This window comes from Haemaphysalis longicornis, unplaced genomic scaffold (genome assembly GCF_048455015.1).
Source record: "Haemaphysalis longicornis isolate Haplotype H1 unplaced genomic scaffold, Haemaphysalis longicornis Haplotype H1 scaffold_4, whole genome shotgun sequence".
Lineage (NCBI taxonomy): Eukaryota > Metazoa > Arthropoda > Arachnida > Ixodida > Ixodidae > Haemaphysalis > Haemaphysalis longicornis.
The window spans coordinates 40,668,544-40,682,068 of NW_027526361.1; the positions used below are offsets into that span (position 1 = coordinate 40,668,544).

General features: G+C 47.1%; 1 protein-coding gene across 1 annotated transcript in view; it reads right to left on the reverse strand.

Annotated features, from left to right (window-relative positions):
* Positions 1-3: 3 nt before the first annotated feature.
* Positions 4-13,525, reverse strand: part of LOC144178553 (cysteine dioxygenase type 1) — a 59,060-nt gene continuing 45,538 nt past the window's right edge. Inside the window, exons 2-5 of the mRNA XM_077706491.1 lie at positions 10,527-10,644; positions 7,967-8,090; positions 3,873-4,042; positions 4-271 (exon numbers count right to left, since the gene is read on the reverse strand). Of these exons, the coding sequence (XP_077562617.1) occupies positions 230-271; positions 3,873-4,042; positions 7,967-8,090; positions 10,527-10,644 (454 nt within the window). The 3' untranslated portion in view covers positions 4-229. The remainder of the gene's footprint in view (positions 272-3,872; positions 4,043-7,966; positions 8,091-10,526; positions 10,645-13,525) is intronic.

Sequence of the window (13,525 nt, forward strand, 5' to 3'; positions counted from 1 at the left end):
ATCTTCAACAAGTGGTCCCGTTTTTGTACCACTGTGTTTATTTGTTGCGGATCGTCCCAGAGGTGTGCATGCACAAGACACGTCATAAAAAAAACCTTGTCCTCTTTACAAAAAAAATATATATACGCGCAGCATGAGGACGCGAACTGGGCAGCAGGGAGCCACTTGGAAATGCACGAGAAGCATCCGATCTTCTCTTCAAACGCCTGTGGCCGGCTGTCGATTGCTTCTAGTTGTTCTCGTACTGTTCGGGCTCTGATGGAGTGATCACCTGCACAAAAAAAAAAAAAAACTGTGGTTGATTCCTGTGTCATAGGAATCCGCAAAACATGAAAGTGAAATGTGCAGCGAAATCTGCAGCTGAGCATGATTTGCGGGACGGCGGCTGCCTTGTTGGTCTGCTTGGCGAGCGACGTCCTGCTGGCGGGTCGCTTCGGCAAAGGTGTACCGACCTCATTTCCGTGACTGATATGATGTCAGTGAAATCTTGATGTATCCCGGCATAATACACTTTCGTGTTAAAACATATTACTCGAAAACGAACAACACTAAATGTAACATACTCTATAGTACTAAAGGTTGCTTCCCCGCAAGAAGACCGTGTGTACAGGGGTGCACCCTTTACAGGCTGCTTGCTTCGTTGTACTGGCGTCACTTCCGTGACGGATATGACGTAAGTGAAATTTTCGTGAATCCCGGAATAAAACACTTTCGTGTTAAAAAAAAAAAGGCATAGAACCCTGGCTAGAGCCCCAGTTGCTCTGTAATTGGCAGCAGAAGAGAAACTGGCATGCACCGTTTGCTGCTGCAATGACTGGAGACCGGATTTTAGGCCGCTGCCTATTTTGTTCCTTGCACTCCTGTCGCCCCACTTTGATATTAGAGGATGAATTAGAGGTTAAGAAGAGCTTTTATGGTGTTTTTATAGTGCCTAGTTTCAAAATCGGCCCCTATATGCACTATTGGGCCTCAAGTTTTGCTTTACAGTGCGATCGTTATTCGTGTTGCCGAGCAGCATTGACTGCTTGGAACTCCATAAGGTACAACCTAGTCCTCTAGTTGAACCAACTCCTGGAGACAACCGCTAGCAGCAGTGGAATGGGACGCTCATTCTTAGTGACCAGAGGCACAATTTTTAATCCAGAAATCTGCAGATGTGGGTAGTTTGCTATTGGTTCCGCAATTTTCACAGTGATCCTTAAACTATGCGTTGTGTGCTCTCCAAACAGATTTCTTCTAATATGGGGAGTAATCATATCTGTTTATAGAAGCACACTCGAATCCAACTATTTTCAACGCAATGGTTGAGCATTGAACACGCCAGATGGCAGAATGGCAGATCATTCCTGTATTGAAGAGCCAGCAGCGAAGCATCGCTTGTTCAGCTGCATTTCCTTAGTCCCTAAAATCCACACGGCCGACGGGCTCTAAAATACACTGCTAAATCAAAAATACGTTTCGCTGTTAAACACATTTTAAAAAGGCTTTTCTAATGAGTGGTAGTGTATTCAGCAGTGCAGGTACTTGTTGCCTATACAATTGGGATATAGTATTAATATTATTGTATGTGAGCAGATTCCCCGAGTGGTAGTACTTCACAGTCCTCATGACATAACATATTAGTTTCTTAATAAATTGAAGTCTTTCTTGCATTTATTATTTGTGTTTATTTTTGTTGTGCCATAATTTAATTGCATTAAGCAAGCATAAATTAGCACTTTTTTTAATCGGTACTCCCAGTTCTCAAGTATTCTTTTTCATGCTTGTTACCCTACCCTGTATGCGATGCTTAGGAAGCAATAGTGTCCGCTGAACATGAACGGGACCAGTGCGCTTGTTAGATTAAGCCGATAGATTGGCATTAGCCCAGCAGTTTCATGGGACAATTGAACGGCTATGTTCAGCTGTTGGCGCCTTTGGGTCGTCATAAACAATAACAATTTTGGTTTTCCTGTCGTAGAACAGGTCGAACATGTCTTCGTTGGAAATTATTTGTAATCATATAAAAATTTATGGTGCCTATATTTCCAACGTTGGAGGCCTAAAGTGTTGTTTTGCCTGTCTATTTTTGGCACCTAAACGCGATTTTTTAATGTGTGAAAATCCGGCCTCTAGTAATGACGTAGCACTTGTCTGAATTATGTTTAGGTGCTTTCTCTGCCTTAAGAATTAATATATTCATCTAATTCTTAGATAGTGATAACTTTCTGTTTATTTAGCATGGGTTCTGAAGGTTAAATACGCGAACAATTTTGCCAAATTTAGCCCTGCAGATATGCCAGGATGGTAAGGAGGATTTTGTGAGGGGGCGTGCAGTTTTGAACGGTCATTTCTTGCTAAAGAGTGCATGTAAATTAGCCAGAAACATCAGAACGGGGCCTGTGCATTCTAAAAATCTGGTAAAGCAATTCGACACCATTTACAACTCACCTCAGTGCATTTCTCTTTTTATTTTATTTTTGAGTACGATGTTAGCATGGTGTGACATAGAGCCATGGTGAACAGAACTAAAGCCATATCCTGGGTCATGTGGTGCCAAGTAAACCACTTTGGTGAGAAGAAATCAACAAGCCAGTGTCTTGCACTCAAGTTTTGTTCTTGAAAATGTTATGTGATAAACGTGGCACACTTGCGATTGATGTTGTGTCAGATTATGGCCTGTATCTTTTAGTCTCTGCATTTACAAGACTGCAACAAAGCTGTTTGATTCAGCTTCACAGTCCCTTACTTTTCAGCAGCAGCATTTCTAATTAACGCTGGCTGCGTTATTCATTACTGTGTTAAACTATCCGACTCAAGTGTCTTGAGCGCAGGCCAGGGAGGACAGCTGAAAATTTCGTAATATTAGCAGTGTTAGTTCTTCTTTTACAGTGCTGGTGCAATGTCAAGTTGTTCAACATTCTAAAACAAATTCTGCATTAAAGAGGGCATGCAGACAAAGTACAAGTTTGTTTTATTCGAAAGATTTGGTGTTTTATTGTTCCCCCAGCACTTGTTCAGCAGCAAATGATGCTTTATTCACTAAGAAATTAATCAGTTAAGGTAAAGATTTGATTCCCCCACCAAATCTCGTTTCGCGAGGTTGTCTGCGATGACGTCAAAAAAGCAGGCCTTGAAGTGAATGCAAACGCGGCACTAGGCATTCAGCAAACTACACAGCCTTGTTTACTGTCAGTCCTCCCAGATGGCGCCACCATACCGTGGCTGACCTTTACCCGCCTTTGCTTTGTTTTTGACCATATTTGCGCCTGGCTTGTTTTAGTTACGGTAGAAAGTACTCGTGTTGTTGACATGGAATACCCTCGACAAACAGGGTCATGTAGGACAACGTCACTTACGCCAATCGGCCTTTGTTGTGTCAGACAACCCGAAAGCGCCACACTGCTGTGCAGTTATAACAAGCCAAGTGTGCGCAGTACCAACAACAGCGCACTCTAGTACGTCAATGTTTACTTGTACTTTTGTAACTTCCATGCTTACCCCACCATTCTTACTTTTATAAAATGAATATATGCATTACATTTAAGTGAAAATAGCTCATGCTGCAAGATTCTAAGACCTGCATAATTTGCGTTTGGGTTTGCCGGCCCCAGCCAATCGCACAGCTGGGTGTTATGACATCATAGGTTCTGTTGCGGGAAATGAGCTAAAGGGTCGCATGGCCATTCCCTTTTTTCCTAATTATGAAGCTTATTTGAGCAAAGTGTACATTAAAAGTGGTGTCAGTATGATTCCAACAAGGCAACCTTTGGAATGAACCAAAGTTTAATTTTGTCTGCATGGCCCCTTTAAGCACTGTTTTTGTTTTGGTGCAACTGGTTGCAACGTCGCTGAGGCGTGTGTGGTAAATGAGTGAGAGGTGCTGCACTCACGAAGGGTGTGCGCTCGCCGTATTTGCTCCAGAAGGTGACCTTGCTCTTGGAGCGGTGGCCCGTGCGCTGGTCAAACATGGAGCACTCGTCGAAGGGCGGGCAGTACAGGTGCAGGCTCACCGCCGGCTCACAGTGGCTCGGGTTCTCCACTCGGTGCAGGCCCAGTGAGTCTGCGCCACAAGTGCGGGACGGAATTAGGGGAGGAGGTTGATCTATATGGTGATCACAGACTCCTTTGGAAGGGAACTAGCTTATCACAGCCGAGCCTAAGGCAGTTCGATTCGGGGGGCTATGCCACCTTCTTTCCTCACCCTGCTTCTTTTAATAGCGTTGACTGTCTCTGTTGATATTACTGCATTTTTGTGGTTCAAATCATTCGTAATTAAGTTGAGCTGTGAGAAATTCACGGTGAGAACATTAAGAGGGGAAATGTCAAAAGTGTGATACAATGGCTGCTGACTAGTTATGAGTAGTTGGTCAGCTTTAATAAAATATTCAATCAGCAATAACTTCGTCTTAAACTGAACCTTATAAAGGACGCATTGAGCAGGGCAAAGTACAGCGGTGCAGTGCATGCTCCAGGATGTCTGGCATGCCGAGGCACCATGTGTGTGCAGCCTGACCACTCGCTTGCGACTGAGTCTGAGAGATGTGACAAACTCCCATAGTGGGGAGCCCACTCAATCTTGAGTCAATTAAGGTTATGGTTCAATATCTCACCATTTTCTTAATCATCACTGTTTCAGTGTTTCTGGGTGGTTTGAAGCCGGCAATATTCATTCGTCAAATGGCTCCAAAATATTGTCGATTATTTATGCCAAGTTATTTCATTGAACACCCAAAACGTGATGTCTGTGCATGTTTGCACTTTTTTTTTTCTTTTAGTTGTATACATTGTTGTAGCTATATATATATATACCTAAAAAATTGTGGACCTTCTAGTATTTCTCTCAGCCATCGTTGTTTAACTGCTGCTGCGAACATGCTATTCTTTGCATTATGATCTATGAGCACACCAACATCGTTTCCTGTTGGGATGCTAAGTTGGGTACTTGGGCAAGAGAAAATCCAAGATATCACGTTCGATTTCGAGCAGGCACATTAGGTTTACAGTTTAACCTCATTATAACGAACACTGATATAGTGAATTATCGACTATGGCAAACTAAACATGGACTTTGGTTGGCCACGCTTTATTTCAGTGACAGTTATTTTTTTCTTTGTATAACGAAACCAAAACCGCGAGACCGCGTGCAATATCGGCTATAACGCATAAATATTTGAAAAAGGCTGATAAACTACTCGGAAAATCTCCCGACGTCCAAAACTACGGAAGTACAAAAGGCCTTTTCGTTCATGGACACTGTCGTTAACTTTATCCTGCTCATTGCTGTGAAAAGCCACCTGACGAAGATGATATCCTACTTAAATAAGAACACGGGCCATTTTTTTTTTTTCAGACTTTGTTCTGCTGTAACTTTACGTTGTCATGTTCTGGCCCATTTAGTTTGAAATGCCACGAGGAGACAGGTAAGGATTACCTTGTTCATGGTGGGTTCGAAGACCAGCATATTGTGTTTTTGTGTCTAACATTTTTTCGCTAGCCAGATTGCTGCCGATTTCTTAGACCCGATTTCTGCCCCTACTGTTGCAATGAACATTGGATAAATTTACTGCCTCGATGCTAGGTTCGTTATAGCAAGGTTCGACTGTATTTAAACCAAGAGAACTAAACCGATTAACTGATCAATCAAAGCACGAGTTGATTAATTGAGAAGCTAATCGGTTGATTGCCCAGCCCAACCTTAAATGTACTGCTTGTTCGTATGGGTTTTTGTGAACACAGGTGATTGCAGCTGCATTGCATGCTTTGTTGTGCGACAGCTTATAAGCTGCACAGGAGAGTCTGATTAGCCGTGGGCGAATGATAATGTAAGGGCCGCACGCATTCTTGCGGATGCTGTTGCTAAGCCGTATAATGCCAGCTGCTGTGACATGTCCCTGACATCACGCAGCTTGTTTATACAACATCACAGAGTTATCTGGAAACCTTGACCTGTACAGGTTGTTGAAGTATGTTGACACTCAAACACACGCAGGGACGTATTTTGTTATCGTCAAACAAAACAAAAAAAATCTGCAGAAATGCGGAGAATTATCTACTAATGCGTAGCATTCTTATGCCGCTTGTCTTGAGTGCGAGTTCTTTCCAGCCAAGTTTTCTGGTTTTCATAATTTCTTTTGACCAATTATCCCCATTTGCACTATTAAAACGATTACAGGTGGAACATCTGCGAAATCTGCATTATTGTGCAAATGCCATGCGTTATACATTTTACCGATTTCCGTATTGTTATATATTTTTCTACTTTTTTAGTTTTTCAAAATTTCGTCTGACCAACTGTCTCTATTTACACTATTATAACGATTACAGGAGGAACTTTCGCGAAATCTGCAGTATTGTGGAAATGCAGGGCGGTACATGGTCCTGGCTGAGGGGCTAATCGGCAAAGAATGCAACTTAGAAGGATAATTTGGTGAGCCTATACAAAAAAATAAATCAGGAGCATAGAACTTTAGATACAAAAAAACATGTTTCTCGTGGCCCACATTATTTTTCAAGAAGCCTGCTCGGCAGAGTACCTACTAGCGAAATCTAAACTGTGTACATTATCGATTGGGCAATGACTTCACTAAAGTAGGAATGCCTACATAAAACGCGTCCTAGTGTGATGGTGTCCGGGGCAATGGTCTGATTAGTGTCGCATGATGGCGGCGATGGGAGCAGTCGTGAGTTTTACCCAACCGGATAAACCGCTTCCGCTCACTGACTAGCCAGAGTCACTGTTAATAATTACAGTGACTCTGGCTAATCAGTGAGCGGAAGCGGTTAGCCGGTTGGGTAAAATCAAATATGACTGCTCCCATCGCCGCCATTATGCGACACTAATTTGACCGTTGCCCACTGTGCCCTTTCGTGCCCACTGAGCTCGAGGTAACTGAGGTGAAGCAGCAGCAATGCTCGATAACGCGCGTTCGCCGCAGAAAAGGAACCATCAGTAAACAAAGGGTGGCCTGTTAACGCAAAATGCATTGGCCTGTGTTATGAAACTTGTGAAGCTCTTTGGGGAGACAATTAATTGAGCAAGGAGAATATTGCAAACGAAAAGGAGTCTGTATACCTACAGATCAGAAAAGCTGAAAATTAAAAGGAAATGTTTCTGTGATAGCACAAAAGGCATTGCATTGCTCAAGCATGGGCGGGTTGCCTTAAAACAGGGTACACTACAAGCAACCAGGCTAGATCCGTGTATACTGCGGCACGGACTGAGAAACTACAGGGCATATTGTGCAGGACTGCATGGATATACAACTTGTGCGAGAGAAGAGGAGCTCATAGTTAACTTGGCCAATTACTAATGATGGCTAATGTTGGCTGTTTTAGCGGGGGGGCGGGGGGGCTCCAAGATTGTAAGGTGACTAAGTTGGTGAAAAAAGTACGGCATCGGAGGACACAGTGAGGAGCGAATAGATGAAGTGAATAGATAAATAGATAGATTGCTGGAGGGAGGGTTGGAGCGAAAGTCAGTAAAATTAGTTAGGGATGCAAGAAATAAATAAAACACTGAGGGCTTTTTGCTCTTTTCTTTCCCTTTTCTTTGGAACCCCCGCCGTGACGTGTGCGGCGGGAGAGCCGCCAAAGCGGGATTCACACGGCGGACGGATGTGTGACGTTGCAGAACGCCACCGGGTGATCCTGTTCGGCCGGGCATCCGCGAGTACCGAGAAGCCAGCAGACGACAGCGCAAAGGGAGTTACGTGGCTCTTGATCAGGGGTTTTCTTGGCTCCAAAATTGGTTGCAATACCGCTGGTCCCTCGCACCGAAATTTGTGAATGGCCGCGCGAAAAGAAGGCCCCGACATTTTCGTCCCGGAACGTCCGCGGTCTACCCGCGCCGTGACTGGGACCGGTATAGATTAACGGGAAAGGCCTTTGCCCTGCAGTGGGCGTAGATAGGCTGGTGATGATGATGATCGTCACCATCACGCCCGCGCTTCCATGGCGGCGACCGTGTCCACGGCGTACTGCGTACCGTTGATGTAGGCGACGCTGTCGAGGGCCAGCTCGGTCTCGCCCTTCTTGATCATGGGCGCCTCGACGCCGTCCGTGGTCTGGGGCCACGCGAACCGGACCTCCTTCAGCGTGCCGCTCAGCACCTGCGCACCGAGGGCCAAAGGGTTGCTTCCTCTCCCCAAGAAATGGTGACAGGCATGCGCAATGGGTGCATTCAAACACGCAAGCATGCAGACAACATGGTACAACACTGGTGCGCACGCTTTTTGCGGTGAACACGGAAGCGCGTGTTCGCCGGTATTTATCAGAGCGGCCTGCCGTGTGCTCGGCGAAACATCACGCATGCGCAGTAAGTGTGACCATCTTCCTACGAGCAAGATGCGAAATACGATGACGCAGCAGAATTAGAAACTAGCTACATTAATTTATTTTATGGCTTTTAGAGGGATTTTTTGCAATACGGAGGGTCTGTGACGCTGTATGCATCCGCGCAAGTATAAATAGAAAGTTTTAGCATTTCGTGTGTTCCGTATGTACCGCCCGTACCGAGACCCGACTGCGCCTGCGCGCGCGGGCACGGCGAGGAGGGCCGCACCCCACCGGAACGAATTCGATGGCATTCAGCGGAACTAAGCCACCCTACCGGAACGAATGCGCAAGTGCCCATTTGGGTCCCGCTACACAAGGTACGTACGGAACACACGGAATGCTTATTCTCTTGCCTTCTGGCAGCGCCCCCAACGATAAAGGTGGACCATGACTGCGTGCTCAGTTCCCAGCACCAGGCGGCTTCGATGTGCTCCGCTGCAGCCATTAGCCTCCCTGTGCAGCACGCCTCCGCGTGTTCCTACAACTCGTGTCTCGACACTGGCCGAAGTGGTGGGGCCATTCGCTCACTGAGCTTATCCCTGGACTTGCGGGTGTGTCTGCATGCCATGACCAATCGAAAGCGTCGCCCCCCAGTCATGGCAGTGCACGTTCCCCAAGACGTAACGTTGGCACCTTCCCGTTCACCTGAAAGACCTGGGATTTTACTTGCCGGGACCTTAGTACTATGCGAGACATTTTTGAAGATTTTCGCATCTCTTGCGGGGGGCGAAACAATAGCCCCCAGTGCGGTCCCAGTCCCGCGAGTCTCGGGATGGGTGGTCACAGGCCTATTCGCAGTGCGTGTCGGGCAAGACTTTTCAGCGCGCGCATCGCGTCATCGAAGTCTGCTCGTCGTTTGCTAACCGCATCTGGCTTGTAAGGGTGGACCTGCCATCTGCCCTATGAATGACTGGAAACTGGAGCCGCCCACAAAGTGTTGCTCAGTGGGCGGTGGTTCGTTGATTAGGCCCAATACACGAACAAAGGGGTTCATCACAGCAGCGTAACCCGTTGGCTTGGTTCAATAAGACTCCTACTAAAAGACCAGGGGTAGGACGGAGCGCCAATAATGCTGCGGCCTCACGAGCATCTCTGCCCAGCAAGGAGATCCCACCACGTTCCTGTCAGTGCGTTGCCTTGGAAACTTCCAGCACTACGCTGCCGAATGTCTTAAAAAAGATGCGAAAAAAAAAAAAAAACGGCAGAGGGTTTCACGCTTCTTTGTAGCTGAAACGTACTCTTGCAGCTCCGGTATATGCGATCACGTGGGAACCTGCACATACTCGCGCGTCCTCTTTTTGCTTCCGCAAAACTTCAGCAAGGAAATCGTAACAACATCCGAGCATGATTTGTGCCATTTAAGCCATGTGGTCTGCGCCCTCGTTTGCCTTGTGCTGATCTTGATAGTATTTCACTCTATTTACGTCGACTCGATTTCCCGCCATTTTTGTGGGTGAGCATGCAACATAGCCGCGATAAACTCACTATATGGGCTGCGAATAACTGTTTAGTCTTGGTTAGTCTGGCCATGTAATGCAGGTCCCAGCACAGCCGCGAAACTTTGCTGCACAGAAAGGAGTAGGACAGCATGGGTGATGCTTTGGTCGGATTTGGTGCGGGACAGAAAACAGTCCTATGCGTGTATAGGTAACACCAAGTGACGTATCAGTCACACGTCCTGGATAAGCTTAGGCACGGGATGACCGATAGAAACGACGCGGTCGCATATTCCCGAGCCCTTGGTGTACAACCACCAAGGAGGTACATGCATACGCCCCCCCCCCCCCCCCCCCCCCCCCTCCCTCCCTTCCCGTTCCTGCCACACGTGCAAGTGGTGTGACCTGAAACACGGGGTATGGTATCTACCACGTGCACATGTAAAACTTTAGCTCGAAGCAACGGTGATAGAGCACGTGTTTAGTGTTCGTAATAAGGGAACTTCCATAGTGGTAGTGCATATGTTGCATCCTTCGATCGTAAGAGGAAAGTTTCGTTATTCAGAAGGCTCTGACACGCTGGTTCGACTGTATTATATATACGAAGGGATGACGAGGAACGCGACATTCGCTTTTGTACATGCACCCCAGCCGGTGCAATGTAAAGGAATAATTGAAGCCGCAAGTCCGTTTAACGGCATACTGCTCATAGAGACATACAATTGTTGTCTTGATGACTTAATAGGGTTCAATATGCGCATGCAGTGTGCATACCTTCATGAAGCAGTGCGAGTCGGCGTGGTCATGTATGCTGCTGCCTTGACCCTCGGACCAGCAAAGGATCATCAGGTTGAATTTGCCGTTGCCCTCGTCGACCAGGTTGCGCGTGTACCTGCGGAGAGGAGAAAAGAACCGTGAATGCCACTCGGGGAGCGGGATGTTACCGTGCTCGACGTATTTGAGAGGAGTGCTCGCCTCACCTCGAGTGGAATCCCCTCCCACACTACCCCAGCTCCCAAAAGATATATATATATATATATATATATATATATATATATATATATATATATATATATATATATATATTGCAGAAACTGCGGTGTGATAAATGACGAATAAGTGCTTAATAAGCCGCTCTGCTATCCACTGTGATCCTTTAAAGTCGGTTTCACAACTGCACACACATGCATTACTGGGAAGGCTTTCTTCCAGGCGCCGTATAAGCAGTATTATACCAAAGTTGGCAGGTCCTCCATAAGACCCCATGAATCTGTAAAGTGTTGCATACTGAGCTGAGTATTCGTAAATGCTTTGCCGGGAAGACATTTTTAGCGGCAATATAAGTGGTATTACGAAAATACGAAAGCCCTAAAGCCCTGCATTACATAGCTCCATGAAAACCCCCACGTATCCCCATAAAGCGTCGCATACCGAGCTCTATAAAGTCGGCTTCACTGCAACACGACTTCATTACAGGGAAGGCATCTTTTTAGGGGCAACGCAGTCAAAACTCGATATAACGAAACCCAATCTTACGAATTTCCCGATATAAAAATTATGATTCCCCCGCTGGTGCCTATACGCCTCAATGCTTTCATGAACTCGAACTAACGAAATAGATTCAGCTCCATTCCCGATTTTACGAAGTATTTCGAGTTCCGCGAGCCCTCAACGCCAGAAAAAAGAAATCCCGCCCAATTCCTGGGAACAGCTTTGTGTGCTCAACGGGGTGGATTCAAAGTCCCCCGACCTCCCCGGTAGACATCGTCTGGACCCCGGCGCACACCGGCTTGGGGGGAAATGTGGCAGCACACAACACAGCACGAGGACTTACTATCCGTGCCGGTGCCAGCCTCATTCCCCACCACGGCGCAAGGTCCGCCAGGGATCACTTAATCACGTACCATGATATCACTGCGCATTACCGCCTCGCTCGCCGTCAATACCCTCCTGCCCACCCTGAGCTGACCAACGATCAGGAGCGCTTATGGCGACTCCTGCAGACGCACTCTTTAGCCTGCCGCGCACTTCTGCACCGAATTCACCCCTCGCAATTCCCATCGCCAAATTGCCCACTCTGCGGGGACCTAGCCACGTTGGTTCATTCCATGTTGGCCTGTCCTCAAGACCCATTTCCACCCGTATAGCAGTGGGAGAGAGCGCTGGGCAGCTCGGACCCAGAGGTCCAGATACTTCTGGTCACCCGTGCTGCCAACGTCGCTGCCGGCCTTAAACCGGCTGCCACACCGCTTCCGTAAACCAGCCTAAGGCTCAATAAAAGTGATTCCTCCTCCTCCTCAACGGGGTGGAAGCAGGTCTGAGCTTCCGAGCGCCGACGCAGACGCCGACACGACGAAGGTTTTGAATGACGAAGAAATCGTACAGTTAGTTCCAGACGCACAAGAGGTGTCGTGTGATGCTGACGACCCAGAAACTGCTGAAGCTCCTGTGCCCGCTCCAGGACAGGTGATGAACGGTATTGACTTGCTCAGTTGCTCAGGGACTTTGCTGGGGCGTGCACGAAGGAACCGAGGACGCCTTAACTGAACACGCTTGCATGCTACGAAAAGTCTGCCTGCCCAATGCTAACGAAACGCGCGCAGGCGAAAATCACACGCTTTTTTTGCCAGGAAATAAATTCGTTTCTCACCAGAACCCCTAGCGTTTCATTGTAATTTTCACCGCGGATATTCAGCGCATTGCTAAATTACCGGCAGGCGAGCGCCGCGGCCGCCGCAGTTACGATGTCATGGTAGATGCGCCTCCTTTTGAATCAACGGCTTTTAAAATTGCAGCCCCTATTTTACTAAGTTCTCAATTTAATGAAATAATTCGCGGCTACCGGTGACTTCGTTATATCAAGTTTTAACTATAAGGAGTTTGATATCGAAGGCCCTAGCACCGTTTGTTAATAGCATTCTCGTATGCGGCGAAAACGTGGCACGTCAACCGTCACAGACGGACTGGCGGGTTTCCTCGTCCTGTCCAACTGAAACTCCCTTTAGAAGAAGGGAGCTTCAGTTTGGTATTTAATTTAATTATTACCAGCGTGAAATCAAATGTAGCCATCGCTGCCTTGTGTAGCACGGCTACAGTTGTCTCGTGTCAAATGAGCCACAAATGAACATGCACGGCGAGAGTGAAAAGGTGGCGGAACGCCAAGAAAGAAGTCGTTAACGCGCACCCCACGGAGCCTCTAATTGGATTTTTGATGGGCTTATTAAGCCTCCGCGCAGCGTGCAGCATGTCAGGTGCGAGTAAACGTATTGCGCGCTTCGCATAATACCGCTGTACAGCGCACAGCGACCGCGCGCACAGATGTCTAGCTCAAATGCGACCGATGGCGCGTAGTGTATACGTTGATCGGCGTTCAGACCATCAGCTTGGTATGCGCAAGCCGCTGCAAACGCAGCCGTTAGCCCATCGAAAGAAAACGGCACGTCTAGTTGAAGGTTACGGATTGATTTAGGCTGATTTGGGTACCCCACATTGACGTTTATCTGTCTTCTTAAAGCGAAGCTTTTTACGTCCTACTTGTGGTGGTTGTCGGAAAAGGCGCACTGCAGGAACGCCTGAGTTACTGCAGGAAAGCCAACTTCATACGACGGGTTTCCACAAAGGGCACGTCAGTCACGCAATAGGTTGTCTTTCAATGCATAACGGGCTCCATTGCGGTAGACAAGTACACTTTAGCGTCATACGGTTGAGCGATGATGATGATGATGATGATGAAAGTATTATCTAATGGGCGCACATTTGGCACGTTGATCACG